The sequence below is a fragment of the Artibeus jamaicensis genome, unplaced genomic scaffold (genome assembly GCF_021234435.1).
Source record: "Artibeus jamaicensis isolate MK-2021 breed Jamaican fruit bat unplaced genomic scaffold, CSHL_Jam_final scaffold_1964, whole genome shotgun sequence".
In the NCBI taxonomy this organism is placed as follows: Eukaryota; Metazoa; Chordata; class Mammalia; order Chiroptera; family Phyllostomidae; genus Artibeus; species Artibeus jamaicensis.
In genome coordinates, this window is record NW_026522030.1 from 54,114,233 (window position 1) to 54,134,977 (window position 20,745).

General features: G+C 36.9%; 1 protein-coding gene across 4 annotated transcripts in view; it reads left to right on the forward strand.

Annotated features, from left to right (window-relative positions):
• Positions 1-20,745, forward strand: part of CNTLN (centlein) — a 295,925-nt gene that overhangs the window by 170,530 nt on the left and 104,650 nt on the right. For all 4 annotated transcript variants that reach the window (XM_053656339.1, XM_053656340.1, XM_053656341.1 and 1 more), the window contains one exon: positions 8,415-8,515. In XM_053656339.1, coding sequence (XP_053512314.1) covers positions 8,415-8,515 — 101 coding nt within the window. The remainder of the gene's footprint in view (positions 1-8,414; positions 8,516-20,745) is intronic.

Here is a 20,745-nt window from a genome sequence, read left to right on the forward strand (position 1 = left end):
AATATTGGTATTTCCATTTAGGTAATATAAAATCCTTGAGAGAAAAATTTTGTTCTGAGATAGATTATTAGGACCTTTTTAAATAATGTAAACTAGGATGATGAATAAGGATGTTCATTGTGGAATTTTTTAATAGTTAAGAATTAGCAACAACCTAAAGTCCATTAGTAGCTAATATGAGCACACTGTGGTTTATTAATATAACATGATGCTATATAGCATTTAACATGAATAAATTGGATCTATTTTTATTCAAATGGAAATGCTTCAAAACAAAAGTTGAGTTAAAAGAAGAAAGTTGAATAATAGTATATAAGGTATGATATATCGTAAGAAAAATAGTACTTTTAATCATAGAATAGTACTATACTTTTGTGGATATACTTTTGTCTATGTGTACATATACATGTAAACATACATATACATATACACACACAAAAATATAATTCTATATTATATATACATAGATATATAGTATTGAAACATGAAGCAAAAATATATACACCAAATAAAGATACTGATAATTTCTGGGAAGGGAAGAAGAGGTACAATATTTTGGGGGGTAGTACTATTTGCAGATCACTTTATTTTTTTCACAAAAATAAAAGCTGTGAGTTAAACATGCCATAATGTTAGTGTTTTTCAATCCAGATGGTTGGTACAGTAATGTTGGTTAATTATTTTTCATACTTTTTTAATGTTTGAAATATTTTTTGTTTTTTTTAAGTTTATAATCAAAGACCCAGTAATTATAGTTTTAGTTAAAATCACTGAAGCAATCTTACATATAGGAACATATATAAGGATGTTCAGTATAACATTTTTTATAATTATGAAAAATTGCACACAACCAAAATATCAGATGATGTAACTATATAGCTAAAAGTCCCAGGAACTTTAGTTTTTAAAAGCTATTATAATTAGTAGAATATTTTACCTTATACCATACACAAAGATCAGTTCTATATAGACTGCAGACCTAAATGTGAAAGATTAAGTAGTTTAGTTTTTGGAGGGAAACATAGAAGAACATCTTTTTGACTTTGTAGTAGACAAAGGTGTCTTCAACTGTTAAAAGACACCATTAAAGGTGTCTTTTAATCCTTAAAAAGGATTAAATATAAACTAAAAATGGATAAACTGTATTATATTAAAATGAAGAACTTACTGTATTCTTTGAAAGAGACTAATTAATGAATTAAAAGGCAACTTAGAGTGAAAAAAGATATTTGCACTATGTATGAGGTCTGTCTGGAAAAAGTCCAGCCATTGTTGATATAATGAGGACGGTTCGCATAACTGCAGTACAACCTGGCAGCCAAGGATAGTGGATTGGAATGTGCATGCATGAATAATGGCAACTTCACTGCACTAGTCAGTGGGGGCAGTTAAACTCAGTTGAGTGAGCATGTGTACTGTGTGGTCATCGCATTCAAAATGACAGAGCAAGTAGAGCAAGGGATCTGCATCAGATTTTGTGTTAAGCTCGAACATTCCTCCACAGAAACTGTTTGGATGCTTCAGAAGGCCTCAGGTGTAGGTAGCTGGTGGTTGGCAGCTTTATCACAGCAATGCACCCACTCATGTATCACATCTTATGCAGAGTTTTTTTGTGAAACATCAAATCACCCAGGTGACTCGGCCCCCCTATAGCCCAGATCTGGCACCCTGTGACTATTTAATTTCCCAAAACTAAAATCACCTTTGAAAGGGAAGAGATTTCAGACTGTAGATAAGATTCGGGAAAATACAATGGGGCTGCTGATGGAAATTGTGAGAACTGTGTGAGGACTTAAGGTCCTACTTCGAAGGGGACTGACGTGTCATTGTCCTGTGTAGAATGTTTCTTCTCTCTACTTTACTAAAGGTCTCTGTTTTTCATATTACATGGCTGTATACTTTCTGGACAGACTTCATATGTCCATCAAAGGACTAGCATCCAGAATATATGAAGGATTCCTACGAATAAATGAAAAGTGACAATCTGTTCAATACAAATGAGCAAAACAGTGCATCCAAATGACCAAAGCACATATGAAAATGTGCTCAGATTGATTTGTCTTGTTTCTCTCTCTCTCTTTTAATTTGATGCTTACATCATTGTAGATCTTTCCTCTTTTCTAATATAAGCATATGCTATAGAGGTCCATATAAGCACTGTCCTAGTACCTCAGAAATTTTGAAATGTTGTGTTTCAATATTTTGCAAATTCAAAATATTTTCTAATTCCTTGTGGAGCCTTCATTGAAAGAAAAAGTATTTAAAAATAGATTCTGTAATTTCACACATTTAAGAATTTTTTCAGAGATTTTTCTGGTATTGATTTCTAAAAATTATATTGTGGTCACAGAAGATACTTTGGATGATTTATAACTCAAATTTTATTGAGAATTGTTTTATGGTCCAGCATCTAGTTTTACCTTGGTAAAAATGCCATGGCACTTGAAAATATGTATCTTGCTATTATTGAGTGAAATGTTTTGTAAATGCCTATTAGGTCAAGTGTTTTCATAGTACTTTTCAAATATTCCATACTCTTACTGATTTCCACCCACTTTTTATTGACTACTGAGAGAGATATGTTAAAAAAAAACTCAGTTTGAACATTGTCAGGTTTTTTTTTTAAACACCTCATTAACCAAGGTTTAGATTTTCCTTTACCTGATGCTTGCTTATCCCTATACATTAGAATGACCCTGTGGAGTTCTTTGTTGAATGTCCTTTGTGTTCAACAGATTCTCCTCTGTAGTTCGTCAGAATTCCAATGTCTCCAAGTGCTGTTAGCTCCAGTTTCCTTCATAGTACTGGTTGTTCTTTGCCTGCTTTATTTAGTTTCATATTATTCATATGCAATAAAGTATTAGCCACAGACTCAAAAGAGTTCTTAGGCAGATTTCTGTAAGTTTTTCTTTTTGTAGCTTTCTCTTCTCTGGGTACTGTGCTTCACAAATTCTAGCCATTTCAGCTTGCTCAAACTATAATCTCCTCTTTTTCAGCTTAGTGAGGTTCTTTTCTCCCTGAATCATGGTATGGCAACTGTCTTATGGCAGAAGTCTGGCTGCCATTTTAAGGGTTTTCTTATTACTGGAACCCCCATTTTTTTCTTGGGTCTTCCTGCTTAAGTGCACTGTCCCAAAGAAATGCACAGATGAGAGTTTGCAGTAGAGAAAGAAAAAATAGTTTAATATTGAATTGGCCACCTGAGATGGAGAGTGAGTGTTCAAACCAAACAGACTCCCCAGATGGCATGTAGATTACACATTATATATGGCAAAATCATAAGACACCGGGGGTTAGGTGTGTGTAAGAAATCATTTCTTCAGGACTTTTCCAGCATCACTCTGTGCAGTTGTGCCAGGGGAAATAGGATTATTGCACAGTATTAAAGGAAATGCATTCCAAGGATATAAGCATAGGAGGATGAGATGTGGTGGCAAGATTTATTAGAGTGAAAACAAAGGACTGCCCCCCGGTGCCCAATGTCTTATTCACAACCAGGTGGTTCAGCTGTGGGAGAAGTCTAGCCTTTGGGGCTGCACCAAGCCCAGGAGGAGGGCCACAACCCAGCACTGCCATGTCATTAGCATGCCATCTGAGGCTGTAGTAGTCCAGCAGACTCTGTTCCTGTCCGGCCTGCTTTTGACGCTGAACACAGCCCCTGTGGCTGCTGCTGAGACATAATACAGGAATGCCCGTTGGGCCTATGTTAAGATTCGATTATATTATTTTGGGCTTGGGAGAGAGTCAATTTTCTTTCAAACTATCCAATCTTTTTTTTAATTCTTAAGGGGCTTTTGCAGGGCTCACCCCCATCCAGTCCCTTTCCTGGATCTTTTAGAGTTCCGTGCCCTTATCCTAGCTGATCTTTTCTTGGCCATTTTGGCTCCTAGTGTGCCTTTCTCAAAGTTCTACATTGTCATCTGGCTTCTCCTGCACAATCACTTATTGGAAGGAGCTCCCCCTGCACCATCTTGGCTTCTACTGCTCATGTTCCCTGCAAAGGAGTTTCCCCCTTGCTGGTTCTTACTCCCCATATCCCTAGTCTGTGGGAATGGATGGGTTGTTCCCCAAGGATATTGGAAAGCTTGTCTTTTGCAGGCTCCTGCCTACTCAGGGATTAAGTCCCTTTGGCAGAGGATGCAGCTGTCCCCTGGGATGAAGCTGTAGCTTCCTAGTTAATCCAGCTTAATTAGATGTCTGGCTCCATTTTCTTTTGTTAATACCTAACTAGCTACCCATGCTAACACAGTCTCATGGGGAAGTAGCCAGGGGGTCATTCTACCTTAGGGCTCTGGAAATTAAACATAACTTAGGTCAAGATGCTAATTTTAGCCTTCCAGAGGTCTGGACCATGTGGCCATTAGTCTGGTCTGAGCTTACATTTTCTACTGCCTCAGGGGTTGCTTATTATCTGAGCAAAAGACTGGGTGGAGGGGGATACTGTAATTTCTAGAGCTAGGATTTAAAATCAAATTTAATGACTCATAAAGATCCTGGGTTTCATGATTTGTTGATTTCATACCTCTCAGACATCATAGTTTCCCTCTGCCCTTTGTCCAGTGTCTAATCATTTCATATAATTCATCCAAGAAGAAGTAGATTCTGAATTGTGGTTCTTGTACCAAAGTTAGTATAAGTTTGAAACATCAGATTAAGTGGGTAGCCAGTGGAGAGACAATACTCCTGTAGCTCAGGAGTACCTGGGCACTGACTCTGGGAGCCCCTCATTCAAACACACAGTTAGACGTGGTTTGTTGGAGGTTAGTTTGACATGACAACAAAATGGTCCCTAATGTTTATAAATACTTTCTATCTAAAGTGGGGATTGTGTAAGTTCTTCCTAAAAAAGTACAAGCTGTAAGTATAAAACACCTCTAAAAGAAGGAAGAAGTAACATTTCCAACAGTGGTAGCCTATGCTATGCTGGGTTAGTCATCTGAGAGCCACAGAAAACTAAATTGAGATGAGCTACTTCTGCCTTTTCTTTATGAGGCTATCTTGCTTCAGATTGTTCCACGTTCTTAAATGTGAACTTGATTACAATTTATTTATTTCTGTTTTTGACCTCTTCTGATCTGAAAATTTTTATATTTGTTTTTATTCTTTAAACACTTTGTCTTGAAATTATAACATACATCATTTATTTGATAAAGTCTAAAGATTATCAGTACCTCTATTCTAGTACCTCAATGTAAAGATTTTAAAATGCTTTGTCTGACCCTTTCTTTGTTGTTCTATCCTTTTGTTGTTCAGAACTTCAGTTGTACCTTATTTCATCTTTATCTTCAGTTCAATGTTATTATGATTGCTTGCTTTGAATAATAATGTTTTTAGTGCCATGTATGCATTTACAAATGTCTTGAATCATTATTGCCTATTTTGAATGATTTGTTGCATTCATTTTCTTTCTTTTTAATATGTATTTTTAATAGTTCTTATTTTATCTATGATATATGAATAGTAAACTTTAGAATGTAGAAAATATTACTTACTTTCTTTCTGGCTTTTCTTGTTTATGAGAAGTCTACTGTTATTCCAAAATTGCTCAATAGTTAATTGATGTTTCTTTGTGATCAGTGGATTTTAAAATTGTCTTTTTCCTTGGCGTCCCACAGTTTCACTATGTTTCTAAATGTAAGTAGTTTTATTTATTCTGTTTGCAATTTTTGATACTTTCTCAATCTGCTAATTAATACTTTTCCTCAGTTCTCAATCTTCACTCGTTGTATTTGGAATATTGTTTCCCTATTCCCACATTATCTCGGTTCTGTCACAGGTGGGCACGGGTAACCAGGTTCTTGGTGATCGGGACAAAGAATTGCACTAACACCCAGAGTTTATAGCAGAGAACATGGAAGCAGGCCAACTCCAAGCAGAGATTGACCTCATGGGCTGGAGGGACTCTATTCTTATAGGGCAGATCCTTCCTGGCTAGTTTTGGTGGGCTTTTACTGCACAAGTGCAAGTAGTTGCATTACTTTAAAGCTTCTGCACATGTGGTCTCCCAGGATTTTCCCTCATCAGCCACCAGGGAAGGGAATCCCACAATGTTACCAAATTGACCCCCCCTTCTCCTGGGGCCCCCTTGTACTAGGTTTGCCTTGCCTATCACCAGAGAGTTGTAGCTCTCCATGTTAGAGATTGGTGAGAAGGAGTTATTTATTCAAGTTATACAGACTTAAGAGTAATGACTTAATGTCTTCATTAAAGCCCCATAAAACAGCCACAAACACACACAGTCCTTCCTTCCTTCCTTCCTTTGCCTAGTTTGGCATACCTTATCTCAGGAAAAGAAATAGAAGTCCATGGCTCAGTCAGCCCCTGGATCTTCCCAGTAATCTAGGCTCGGCTGGTAGGCCTCCCTTAGTTCCCAGCACCATCAGCTGTGTTGCCGGGATCTCCAGTTCTTATTCCAAAACCACATGGCACCTTTGCATGGCCCACCAGCAAGTGTTCTCTCACCCTTTTCCTTCCTGCAGCATCTCTCCTGCATTCTAAACTGTGTGGCAAAGGGAGACCCAAAGCTGCGTGGTAATTCTTTGCTTAAGCCACATGGTGGTTCTTGTCATGGCTGGCGTGCCTTGGTTTAAATCCCAGAGATAATCTTCCTCTGCAGTTCCATTTCCAACTCCTCCCACAATTGGCTACACTTGCCAGCAATCCTGTATTTTTCAGCTTTTCTGGGCTGCCATGGTAAATCTGGGCAGGTGTGGCCCCATGGCATGGAGTGGATCATCTCCAAGCTCTTACGTAAGCTCTGTAACCAGGGGGAGTTGCCTCCCAGTTATCTCTTGGGTGAAAGTCACTTCCATCCCCCTGGCTCAAAGCGTGGCCACAGCTATTTAACATATCCATGAAACCAGTTAAAGGTATATATATATATATATATATATATATATATATATATATATATATATGTTAAATAACCATTGTAGAGATTATCAGCAAAACTGTTGCTATGCAAAACAACTCAATTGCCCTGCTCCATGTGTCCTATCCCCAGGTCAGACTTGTGGGGGTGAGGACATCCTACAATTTTAATACTTCCTGGGCACCCTGAGTACTGGACCCTATTACAAATCCGTCTTTTGGGGGCTGCCTGGCTGCACCCTCTTACAGTTCTATCCTTGAATAATTTCTATTAGGTGCTTTATGGACTTCTCATTCCAAGACACTTTATATATCGTTACTCTTCCTTTTTGTTGTTTCTTTGTGTGGTCTCTGATTTTTACCAATTTTTATTAGCTTTGTCTGCATGCTATTTAATCCATCCACTGAGTTTTAAATTTCAATTATGTTATTACTATTATTAATTTTAGTTTTATTTAGCATTTCTCTCTCTGTATTATTTGGTTCTTTTTAATTTTATTTGTCTTCTTTTGTTTTATTAATCCCTGTTCATTTTAATATGTTTGTCACCTCTTTTTTTGACATTTAAAAATGTTAATTTTAATAAAAATCATTTTTAGTTCTGTTATCTCTATTTCCTTGTTGTTCATTCTCTTTTAGGAGTGGTAGCATGTAGGCTGTCATTCATGGCTTTGAACTTATATATATGTTTAGTGTTATCTTCAAACTTGGCTTCTTGGATGAGTATTTTCTCTGGTGGTTTCTCCTATCCTTTCTTTCAGCTTGTGGAAGCCTCTCTGAATTAGATGATTGTGTCTGCCTGAAGTTTCCAATGTACACTGTCCAGAAACCAGTTTATACATTGTTATTGATTTGTCACATATCTGCAAATATATATGGTTTAATTTTGAAACCAGCAATATACGGTCAGGATTCTGATCTCAGATGGTTGACTCTATCCTGTCCTCATCAGACTGGGGCAGGAAGCCACATTTAATAGAACTTGAACCAGATAAGTTCTGATATCCAGGTTTTCATGCAGTGCTATTTTGTCTCTCAGCTTTCTGAGGTAGCCCAGTTTTCTGTCTCAGTCACGAAGTGCCTTGGGCATAAACATTCATCTCAACTTGGGTCACTAGGTCCTCAGGGGCAGTACCTGATCCAGGTATCTCACTGCAGTATCTCAATTCTATTTTACTAGTAAGGAGTCTTTGTGCTGGCATCTAGAGATTTACTATCTTTGCTTTCAGTGGTATATATTAACGTTTTTATTATTGTTTTACATAGCACATCTATGTGTTAGAAGGTGGTGAGGTAACTCAATACATGATTTTTAAAAATTATATAGTCTGTGTTTTAAGTATTTAACGTATTTACTTAAAGTTAAACATCATTTAAAATTTTCATTTCCAATTTCTTATTAAAATTCAGTTTTAATTGCTAGGATTTGTTAATGTTAATGTATTTTTGCTTTCATTTTACTGTTGTATAATTCATATATTTTAAATAATCTGCTGCCTTTGTGACAATATTTCTTTAATTATTTATTGTGGTAATTTTCATAGGATGAATCTTCAGGAAGAATTGGATAAACTTAAAGTGCGTACATCTATTGACAAAGCAACAATACAAGAACTGAATACATGGATAGCAGAGAAGAAAGAAGGTAATTTTTTGTGAGAATAAATATTGAATGTAGGCATTTTTTAATTATCTAGTTCTTGATGTTTTATTTTCAATTTCTTCTAAGAATCATACATGTTCCCCCATCTTTCTACTTCTTTACTCATTGATATCTCATTAACATTTCCACCTGTCATGAGAATATTAAATAAAACACCTGAAAGTCAGTCATCTTTTAATTTGTTAAGAATTCAAGTGAGATGTTTTATAAGGAGAAAACATATGTTTCATTATTCATTGATAAAGTTTTACTAATTATGTATTGTCTAAAGTTTTATAGATAATATAGAGTTACTGTACTCAATATTAATAATGTATTTATGTGTGTAACATACATATTCCTGGCAATTGTTTAGTTCTCATCGGTTGTTCTGAAATAAAAATTTTAGAGTTAGAATGAAACTTGGGGATCTGCAGTTCAGCAACCAGCCTGCCTAACAGTCTGAAAGTACTCAGTAAGAAGGAATCCATCCATCCAATTGCAAATGTATTCCTTTAATAAAATCAAGATAACTATATATATTGTAAGACTTGACTCTGTACTTTAATAATGGGTTTATACTTATTAGAAAAATGTAAGTAATGTTGGGGACAGGATTTAACCTTGTTACAGCTTAACTGTTACCAGTATATGTTTTAGGTGTTGTCAATTTATACTTAACAATTAACTTAGTAATTTATACTTAATAATTAAATTTTCCTATACCACTCATCTGGCTATTGTCCCAGTTATAATTGTTGTTCCAGTTGTTCTTACAGAGGTCATTGGTGATATGTCAAGGCCAATATTTGAATCTGTTTATTTTACACCATTGATTTATATTACATTTCAGGCTTACTCTTTCATTAGTTTCTGAAACATTGGTTTTTCTGTTTTACCTTCTACTCTCCTGTGTCTTCCTAGTCTTCCTCTGAGACTTCTTTTCATTTTTTTCTTAACTGTTGGGGTTCTTTAATACTTTAACTTTGTAAAGTATTTAACCAATACTTTAACTTTGGTTTACTTCCTAAAAATAGTATGTTGTTTTTGAAAAAAAATTTAAAACATTCAAGCAATAAGAAAGAATAAAAAGAAGAAAACAAAGAAAAACTTATTCAGAAATACTTAAGTATCAGAATTTCAGTAGTAAATAATTATTAAAATATCTTCACACTGATATAGAAAAAAGCCTAGATAAATTGTGAACAACATGAATCATAATATGTGCTCTTTTTTTAAAAAGATATTTACATATTTTTTTATTTGGAACCAACCAAATAAGAAACAGATGTATAAATAAAGGAACTGTTGTTGAACTTTAGTTAAATGCTCTGTTACTTCAAGAGATATTAATTTTTGCCATGTATAATGTCTACTTTTTTGCCCAAATTCTTGAGAGAAAAATATTCTTATTATACACAGGTAATACTAATTCTGTATCTATATAAGTGTTTTTAATTCTTTTCTTTATGCTTATGCATTGAAAGTGTAACTCTAGAAAGCAATAATGATATCTGTATGCAAAAATTACCCTGGAATACAATAATCAATTTTGTTTCTAAATATAAATAAATGAATAATTGATTTAAACAATTAAAATGAAAGATTTTTTTCCCTGAAAGTTTGTGCCAAAAATGTGGGTGTGCATTATACACGGCAAAATACAGTATCTCTTTTCTGAGCTCATATTTTATTAAAGTAAGGGCTTTGTGAATTTCCTTGCTTACTTTACCTGTTTTCTTCCAGACTGGATTTTATATCTGTGTTTTGTTAAATGTTCACATCAGCCCATCTAATAGAGAGTGTTTTCCTGGTCTGGAAAGGGTGATCCCAGGGATTCAGAGTGTTTGGTCTGCAGTCTTTTAGAGCTCATTTCATGTGTTTTCCCTCTCTTGGGGATGACTACCTTGTATTGTCTTATGCCCAGTGTCAGAAAACCATTTATATATAATATATTTTGTCTAGTTATAACATATAAAAGGGTAAACCTGGTGCCTCTAGCTTACTTTTATTATGACTGAACATGTTTTACCTGTATTAAAATTCCAAATCTGTGTGACTAGAACCTCTCTCCATGTACCAGATATATATTTATTTCCTACTACTTGTTTTTCTCTGGCTACAAGATCTCAAAAGTTATGCACATTTAAAAAAACCTCATTGCCTTTCCTCTCAAATCATTTCCACCTTCTCTAGACCTTTTATATGAATACCTTAAGCCCTTACCACACTAAATTTCTCTTTACTGAAAATTGCAATTCATATTGTAGTGAATCTTTAATATAATCCCACATAATCTAGGGTCTTAACTGAGCTGGATCTTAACTAGGATCTTAACTACTAGGATCCTAGGATCTTAACTGAGCTGGAGAGAGCTGAGCTGCCAGGTCTCCAAGTAGCTGATTTAAGGTAATAGACAAAAATGAAAGTAATAAACAAGCATTTAATCACATATTCTATATGCAAGAGGCTGGAGTGGAGAAGGCACCAGCTCCCTCTGTTCTACCTCCTCCCTGGGAACTGCACTCCAGTTGAGGACCAGTTGGATTAGCACAGACATAGGGGTTATCCCACTGCCAAAGGAGCCCTGATCAAAAGTCTCCTGCATTTTTGTTGACCTGGATTTTGGATGAGGGAAGAGAGGGAAGACCCAGAGAGGAAAAGTGCTGAGTACTGAGCCTGAATGAAAAAAAGTGTCCTCAAAGCTACCCCTCACCCCAGAACAAACAAACAAGAAGGTCATCTGAGGGGAAGTGCAGAGACTGGAAACCGACTATGGTCATGTTTGAGTAACAAGGAAGGATAAAAAGAAAACTCTCAGGCACTCTTTATCTGAAGTTCACATGTTATCATGATCATAGGCACTGGCGATCATCTGAAGCACGGAGTCAACATCAAAGGTCTGGCAGGCAACTGTCAGTATTCCTGGTTAGGACATCTTGGGAAAACCGTTTCATCAGAATTCATCTACTTCAAAATCAGGGAAGTCTTTATCATCTGTTTGTCAGATGGTGTGTGGGTCTGGTCAGGATTAGGTGCTTTCTTTAGATGTGTCGCCTGAATTCAGGCATCTATTCCCTGGAGTTTGGTTACAAGGGTTGGTTAGCAACTGATAGGGGCTTTTCCAGCAAGGCTGAAGAGAATCTTTCTGGAGGTGTCTTCCAGTAGACAGTGAAATCTCCAGGTTGGGAAGTACACTGCTTACGATCTTCATCTTCCTGGATTGCTCCATGAAAAGATGGCTCCACCAACCAGAACATGGTTAAGTTTGATAGAAGATATTAGGCTTTTATGATACTGATTTGTATCTCTTTTCATCAGCTGTAGATCAAAAGAGGCAAGGACCAAGTGTATAGGGTGCTTTGTGATTTTCTTAAAAGTAAAGAGTTCATGAGTTGGAAAGGGGGTGGATCTGAGATTTTCAAGGACCAATAGCAATGCTTTTAGTGAAGGTATTTGGAGAGCCTCTACAGAATTTGACAACTGAGTCTTAATAATACTGTTAATGCTTTAAACTAAACTTGAAGATTGAGAGTGGTAAGCGAGTATAAGTGTTGTAAAACTGGCCAAATAGTACAGACTTGTGGAAGCACCTGATAGATAAAATGGGTTCTCCAATCACTGTAGAGTTCAAGAGGGGATCTGCAGGTAGAGATGAACTTTTTCAAAAGGATTTTAGCCACGAAGAGGCAGTAACCTGTGTACAAGGGGAAGCTTCAGTCCTCTGAGGAAACATGAAGACCATGACTAAAACATATTTGTGTTCATGAGACAGGGGGAGCTGTATGAAATCCATTTACCAGCTCTCCATTAGGCAATCTAAAATGTCTTAGAGCAATGTGAACAGGCTTCAGTGGGTTGTGCTTTGGACAAACGGGACAAGTGAGGTAAGTGTATTTTGCAGCCTTATTAATATTTCCCCACCAATATTGATTCATGAAGGCTGTCATTTTGTCAGTGGACCAATGGTTTACTTCATATATAGTAGTTAGGAGTGGGGATTTTGATCTCTGGTGGGATTGGGTTGTTATTTGATCTGAACTAGAGCTTTCTCTTTTCATTAAACCAGCAATTGTTGGATTTTCGATCTTATTTTTTCTTCTCTGAGGCCAATTTTTGGGCTTCTGTAGTTGATTTTTCTAATTTATCATTTGGGAAAATGTTCCTTCGGACAATGACAAAGGCTTAAATGCTGTCAGTTCCTTTAAAAGGCAGCATTTCTTGTGAAAGTGTCAGCAAGGTGATTTCCCTTTGCTTCCAGAGAGTCAAGTTTAGAATGCCTTGGGATCTTAATAAGAGCTAAATCATCAAGTAAACATATAGCATCCAGTAATTCCTAAACATATGGACCATTTTTACATTTTATTTCTGCCCAAAGTAAGGAAGCTACATTGTTTCCACAACATTCCAAAATCATGAGCTACTACTCCAAAAGCATATCTTCTATTAGTATTAAGTGTGAGCACTTATAATAAGGCTTTTTAGGACTGGGCTGTAGTAGCCAAAGGCAACCTGCCTTTGTAAACTTAGGTTACATCAAAGTGTGTTGATATTGCATATCCAGCACAATAATTGCATTTTCACTTTTTAATAACTATTGGTGACTTATTAAATAAGAACTAAGGAGTGGGGAATGCTAGAGGGTTGGGGTTGAAGAGCAGAAGGGGGATAAAGGGGGAAAGTTGAGAAAACCATAATAGCATAATCAATAAAATATACTTAGAACTATCAGTGAACCATGAGAAGTCAATGTTAAGTAGTTTTCAAAGTTAAGTAGAAGTCAAAGTAGTTTCCTATGGATCACAGGTGGCAAACACAAGGCTCACAGGCTGAATCTGGTCTTCTACCTTGTTTCTGCCTGGCAGCAGCTCCAAGCTCTTCCTTAACTGTTATGGAGTAGTTATATTTATAGTCCTAACATTACATTCGGTCCTTTGAAGGCAATCACAAGGCTGATGTGGCCCCCAGTGAAAATGAGTTTGACACCTCTGCTATAGATCATCACTAGTGGTCAGGAGGTGACCCATCAGGGTTAAGCAGGTGTGCAGGGCATTGTTGGTAATAGAGGTGAGAAGAGCAGCAGAGTTAAGGTTATAAAAACATAAAAGAGTTATGGGAAGAGCAGTTAACAAAAGGACTTCATAGGAGGTGAGGCATGTGACTGAAAAAGTGGTTGAGTATGATGAGAATTCAGGAGAGCTTCTACTGCATGGAGTAGAAATATGGTTAGGGGACCCCATAATGATTTCTAAGGTCAGGTGGTTTATTTCCATGGTGCCACAGGGTCCAGTCAGTGGCCATAATACCCTTTGGTTGATGGTGGTCCACGTGTTTTGGAGTGAATACCCAAAGGGCATTCCCTTCCTTTTCATATGGGAAAAGGAGAATGGGAACCTGGTGTCGGGATGCCCAAGGGCAAGTGCATTTGCTTTAAAGGCTGTGTTGTCCTGTTCTTCCTGTAAAATTGGGTTGGGGTTGTAGTTCTTCAGTAAAACGTGCAGAGGTTTGGCCATAAGAGAGAGATTTGGGATTTAATTTCAGCAATAACTAACTAAGCCAAAAAAACCTTGCAGTTGATGCTTAGTTTTGGGTTTGGGGAACCTTAAGACACCATGAAGCCTATCTGGATCTAGGTGCAGCCCTGGTTCTGATATCAAACACTCTAAATATCAAACCTGGGTTTGGACAAACTACATTTTCTCCAAGGGCACCTGATGTTCCTTAAAGGCTAAAAGCTTTAGCTGGTAGATGCTGTCCTTCTATGAGGAGACTTGGAAGGAAGAGCAAAGAGGAAAGTCATTCACATATTGAAACAAAGTAGAACCCCTAGGGAACTTGTTATCCAGATGAGCCTTTGGGATTTGGGAGAAATAAGAAGGGTCTCAGTAGAGCTCTGAGTCATTACTGTCCAGATGAACTTTATTCCTTACCAAGTGAAAGCCAATAGATTTTGGCTAGCTCTATCTACTGGGATACTAAACAATGCACTGCGTACCTCAGGCACAATGCAGAATTTACTTTCAGTTGGGATGGTCGTTAGCGGTGTATGAGGGTTAGGAGTGATAGGATGCCAAAGGACATCAGTGTTGTTTATTGCTTGGAGGTCCTGGATAAACCTACACTCTTGGCCCTTGGATTTTCTCACAGGTAAAAGAAGAGTGCAACAGGAACTAGTACAAGGAATGATGAAACCTGAGTTTTGTAGTTTTCTATTATAAGCTTTATACTTTGAAGGACTACTTTACTTGTTGGGGTATTGATTGATTCTAGAAAAAGCTTTTAAGGGTTGTGTCTGCACTGTGGATGTTACTACTATTGGTTGAAGATTCTGCCCATAAAGAGGAGTAGCAGCCAAACTAATAGGGACAAATGACCAGAGTTCCCGATTCAGCTATAGTACTGTCAGAAACAGAGAATATAACAGTTGTCCAAGGGTCATTTAATTCACCTTATTGTATAATTCAATGCTACTATCAAATTCCAGAACTATTTCCCTCTTTTGGAAGAAAAAATTCCAACATGATACTTTTATAACAAATCTTGGCCTAATAAATGAGTAGAGGTGGAAGAACTAAGGAACAAAGGGTGAGGATCTCTCAAGGAATAGATAGGTTCAAAGATAAGAACTTACTAGAGATTTATTAGAGATCCCCACTATTTAAACTGTTTTAGTACTATAAGGGGCAGGAGCTGCTTCATAGCAGTGGGGTTGACCACCAAGAGAGTGGCTTCTGTGTCAATAGAGACAGATTAATTCACACTCTGGGGAGAGGTTTCTCTGAGTTGAATAAGAGGAGGATTGGGAGGAGCCCTTACAGTTCCTTGCAGTCCTGTCATTGGAAGTTAGGGCACTAGAAGGACTGGTTAGGAGGCTGAAGGTGTCTGAAGTACTTAAATTTGTGACAGTCTCTTTTCTGGTGTCCTGGCTCATTGCAATAATAGCAGAAACTAAGAAGCTTTTGGTTTTGTATAACTACATTCATTTGCCAGAGTTCAAAATTAAGAATTTTAGTGGTCTTTCTTTTAGCTACCTGTCTTGAATGTGAGCAAGCTGATTTGCCAAATATAAATTTAGAGTGGACATAGTTTCCCATTTCATCCTGGTCCTTTTAACTACTGGGTTGGCCAAAAAGTACATTTAGGTTTTTTCCATAACACACATTTTTAATTTTAATTAATAACTTTATTGATTCAGATAGTTTATGTCAGCTATCCCCCATGTGATATAACATTGACTGTTCTCAGTTAATGCCTCAGTTTAATTGCTCTCATCTTCAACTGACCCACCTGAATGTGGAGCATTGTCCAGTGAGAAATTTCCAGCACAAAACTTTACAAACCACTTTTGACACAGTGAGTCACAGCACCTTCTCCACACAGAGCACAAATCTTTTTTTTCTGCATTTCAGTTGCATTTTTGCCTTTCTTGAAATAGTAAAGCATAATATGCAAAAATGTTGTAGTTTCTTCCATCTTTAATATTAAAATGGCTATACAAAAATTTACCAATTTTGATCATTTTTTTTCAATAGCCAAGGGCTGGAAGCAACCTAAGTGCCCATCAGCAAGTGAGTGGATCAAAAAACTGTGGTACATTTACACAATGGAATTCTACTCAGCAGAGAGAAAGAAGGAGCTCCTACCCTTTGCAACAGCATGGATGGAACTGGAGAGCATTATGCTGAGTGAAATAGGCCAGGTAGTGAGGGACAAATACCATATGATCTCACCTTTAACTGGAACATAATCAACAAAAAAAGCAAACAAAATATTACCAGAGTCATTGAAATTAAGGACAATCTAACAATAAACAGAGGGGAGGGGGAAGGGAACAGTGGGGGAAAGGGCTTTCAAGAACTACTATAAAGGACACATGGACAAAACCAAGGGGAAGGGTGGAAGTAAGGGAGGGAGGTAGGTTTAGGGGCTGGGGGAGGGGTGGGGAGATAATACGGACAACTGTAATTGAACAACAATAAAATAATTTAAATTTTAAAAATGCATGTTACGGTAGCTGTCACCATACAATCTAACAAAATTGTTTTGAATGAAGTTAAAGACAACTAAGCCCTACTAGAATCATCCTACAGATAAAAAACAAAAAAACAAATGAACTTTTGGGCAACCCAATAAAAGAAAAAGTCTTGGTTCAGCCTGTGAGTAAACATACAGTTAAAAGCTATCTGAGTGGAATCAACATCTGAAAGAAGACCAGAATGTTCTTGGAAAACAATTTGAAGTCAATTTTATAGTCATGAACAGGTTCATCAGACTTTTGTGAACAAGTCTGAATTTTATTCCAATCAACAGGCTTTGGGAAAGCCTTAGGAATTGCCTGATGATGGCAGTTAGCAATTTCTTTTGCCTGATCATATAATAAGTCAGTGAGATAGTCTCCCAGTAGTAATTCTAGAGACCTTCCAGGGTTTTTTGAATTAGCAGTTTTCATCCAATGCTAAACCTGGACTTCATGGACAAGCCTGTGAAATAACTAATATAAGTCAGAGAAACTAGGTTAATAAGTTTAAATGACTATATTAAATTTCTCAGAACTGCGGGGATCCTCATTTACTTTGAGGAAGTGTTTGCATATTGATCACAGTTCAGGCTTATTTCAGAGAATATAAGATATTGGGGCTTTAATTTTTTCTTCCTCAGAAGGGCTTCATTTTAAAGGGACTGAAGGCGGAGCCTGATAGAAGCTGAGGGAGAGGAACAGTGGTGCAGGAGGGGAGGAACACGAGACTTCAGAACCTTTTTAGTTTTTCTCTAATCATTAGTTTGCCTCAGTTAGTCTTAAAATTTTATTTTTCATAGAAGCAATATTAGATTGGTAACATTTAATATTGGACTCCAGGTAACATTGGGAAGCCTCAAAATCCTAGTCAAAATATAGGCATTCCATTGAGTTTTGCAAATTTCAGAGCTATGATTGTCCAATTTGATTTTAAGAAAAGTAATTTTGGTGATTTCAAAAGTTCCCCATAATGGTTATTGTTATTCTAAATTACTTTTGGTCATATTGGTCTACTTAGTTATAAATTCACATGAAAATGGATCACCTTTTTTAAACATAAAATTGTGTGTGGGATGGGATGGTGCACTGTCAAAGTGTTTAGATAATTGGACTCTTGGTTTTCAGAGGCCTTTTTTGTAGAGCAAAGGCCCAAACAGCCTGCAGGCCAAATACAAGCACTATTTCAGTGGGAACAGCCTGATTCGAAAGGAATCAGCCAGAAGCTGAATAGCACAGTTCCAATGGAATAGGGATACTATATGTAGTTCAGGTCCAAAAGGAGTCAGACCTAAGCTGAACAGCAATGTTCTAGACCTAAATACTAACCCAGTACTTACAAACAAGGCCCTACCAGAAAAGAAGGAAGCCTTAAATTAGGTATCAAATGGAGCTGGGAGAGCTTTGAAACTCAAAGAGAGTGGAAGATTGGATCCAGGAGAAAGAGGGTTGGTGAGGTAGCAGGAATGGTTTCTTGCTTATTGTTTCTGCAGATCAGCTGGGGCATAAGTGCTTCAGGCTATAGTTCTGTTGCTTGACTGGGACATCTCAGCTTCAGACTTCATACTGGGTTGCCACTGCTCTACACATCTCAATCTCAGGCAAGGCTGAGGAGGGCAATGACTACCAGGGCATGTTCTTTACAAGGTTTTGGGACTTGCACAGGGAGAGCAGAAATTAATTTATAGGCTTATCCTGGGCACATTCTCATTTATACCCACATTCCTTTGGTCAAAGGAACTCATTTGGTCAAGTTCAACATCAATGAAACAGGGTCTATACTCATCCCATGAAGGCTGAGGAGGAAGGAGTAAGCATTTGCTGAATAATAATCTAACATAATGTGATACAAAAGTATAAAGCAATGAAAAAAGTATGCTGTGGCAGTTATAAATGTTACAACATGTGGCTTTCTAGATGGTCTGGCTTAATCCAGGAATAAAGTATCTAAGATAGAAAAAATGGATTGTAAATTTCAGATTGCCCTTAATAAATATTACATGAAAAGAAACCACTGGGACTTTCATAGCAGTTGAGTAGCATAAAAATTGAGCTTAGAATTTCTGGCAAACAGCTCAAGTTTACTTACTGTTAAGGAAAGATTGCAGGTGGATGTATACCAAAAACACATGATAAAAAAAATCAGGCCGTGAAATATTCAAGACTTTGAAAGTCTTCTCATTTAAGACTTTTCATTTTAGATGAATAAGGGGGACATTCAGGTATTTTCAAATGCAGCCAAATTTTTAAAAAACAAAAGCATTAAAATATTATTTAATTCTTAGAATGATTAATTTTAAGTGATTCTTTATCTTCATAATTTAATTATATAGCCATTAATATATTAAGGGCATACTTAAGTACCTACAAATGTAAATAAGTTTCTAAACCTATGCAACACATTTTATAAAGAAGGGAAGGTCAGAGTGCAGTTTTGCTTCACACTACTCATACTTGCTTTCTGATCTAGCACAAGACCATTCCTTCTGATCCTCTTCTTGGATATCAATGAGCAGATGTCTCAACCTCATATTCTTCTCTTTTTTAGTGACTTCCTAAAGATACAGGATAAAGCACTATAATATAGCTCTTGCCTGCCCCTTTAGCCTTATCTTTATTCTTAGCCTTGTTTTTCTATCTTGGGATGGAATAATCAACAAGATAAAACCCCATGTGTGCTTTACCATTGAACACTTCTGAATCATTACGCATAGTAATCCCTTTCTTGTCAGTTCTTCTGGAAAAGACTTACTGATCTTCTGGAAAAGACTTTAATGACTAGATTAGAATATGATCTCCTATTTGAAGCCTTTGTACAGGAGGAGAAAATGATTTTCCCTCTACTCTTCTAAATTTGTAACTGGCTCCCCTGTAGCAAAAGAGAAATTCACAAGATTTAAAAAAAAGTATACTAGCATATATATGGCATATAAATACACGAGGCTTATCTGAGAAAAGTCCATATCTGAGAAAAGTCCAGCCATTATTAATACAATGAGAATGGTTTGTGCAACATTGATGTAACCTGGCTGCCAAGGAAAGTGGACTGGAATGCACATGCATGAACAGTGACAACTTCACTGTACTTGTCAGTGAGTGTGGTAGACACCATTGAGTGAGCATGTGTACTGTGTTGCCATTGCATTCAAAATGACTGAGTGAGTAGAACAACGAATCTGCATCAAATTTTGTGTTAAATTGAACATTCCTCCACAAAAACTATCTGGATGATTCAGAAGGCCACAGCTATGGGCAGCTGGTGACTGGCAGCTTCACCATAACCATGCATCCACTCTGGTGCAGAGTTTTTGGCAAAACATCAAATCACCAAGATGACGCAGCCCCTCTACAGCCCAGATTTGGCACCCTGCAACTTCTGGCTTTTCCCAAAATTAAAATTGCCTTTGAAAAGGAAGAGATTTCAGACCATCTATAAGATTCAGGAAGATATAATGGGGCTGCTGATGGCAATTGGGAGAACTCTGTGAAGTCACAAGGTGCCTACTTTGAAGAGGACTGAGGTATCATTTTTCTATGTACAGTGTTGCTTGTATCTTGTATCTTCTTCAGTAAATGCCTCTTTTTCATATTACATGGCTGGATACCTTCTGGATAGACCTCGTATATGGGAGATGCTCACCTGGGGTAATAAATAACCCAAGGCTTAGAATTGGGGATTAAATTCCATCTTTAGATGAAACAAAAAAAAATGAAGGGATGAGGAGAATAGAGGAAGCTATTGGGAAGTTGACTAGGAAAAAATAGGCTACTAAAGAGTAAGGTTTATTATGTGAGGTTAAATCAGTACCTTCTTCACTGATGACTTTCCAGTGTTTTAGGGATCCTTCTCTTCCTGGTACAAGCTGGAGGTACCCTTACAAATGGGGATTTACTTCATAAATGTAAATTACCTTCACAGAAGGTGAATTTTTGTGTTTTCCACTCTTCCCCTTGTCGCTGTTTCTAAAAATCATCTGCTCAAATTAATTCTTATGCCAGAGAGGCATATTTTGGGGTGGCGTATTCTGTTGTCCTACACCTTTATTCCCTTTTCCTTTTGTGCCCTGAAAGTATTCTATATATGTCACACATATAAAATGTATTGTGTATGTGTGCATGTGTGTAATCTTTTGGTTGTTACTGTTATGCTTAAGGTCATGCTTTCTTTGAGTTGCTATAAAATATATATATATATATATTTATATATATAAGTATTAAC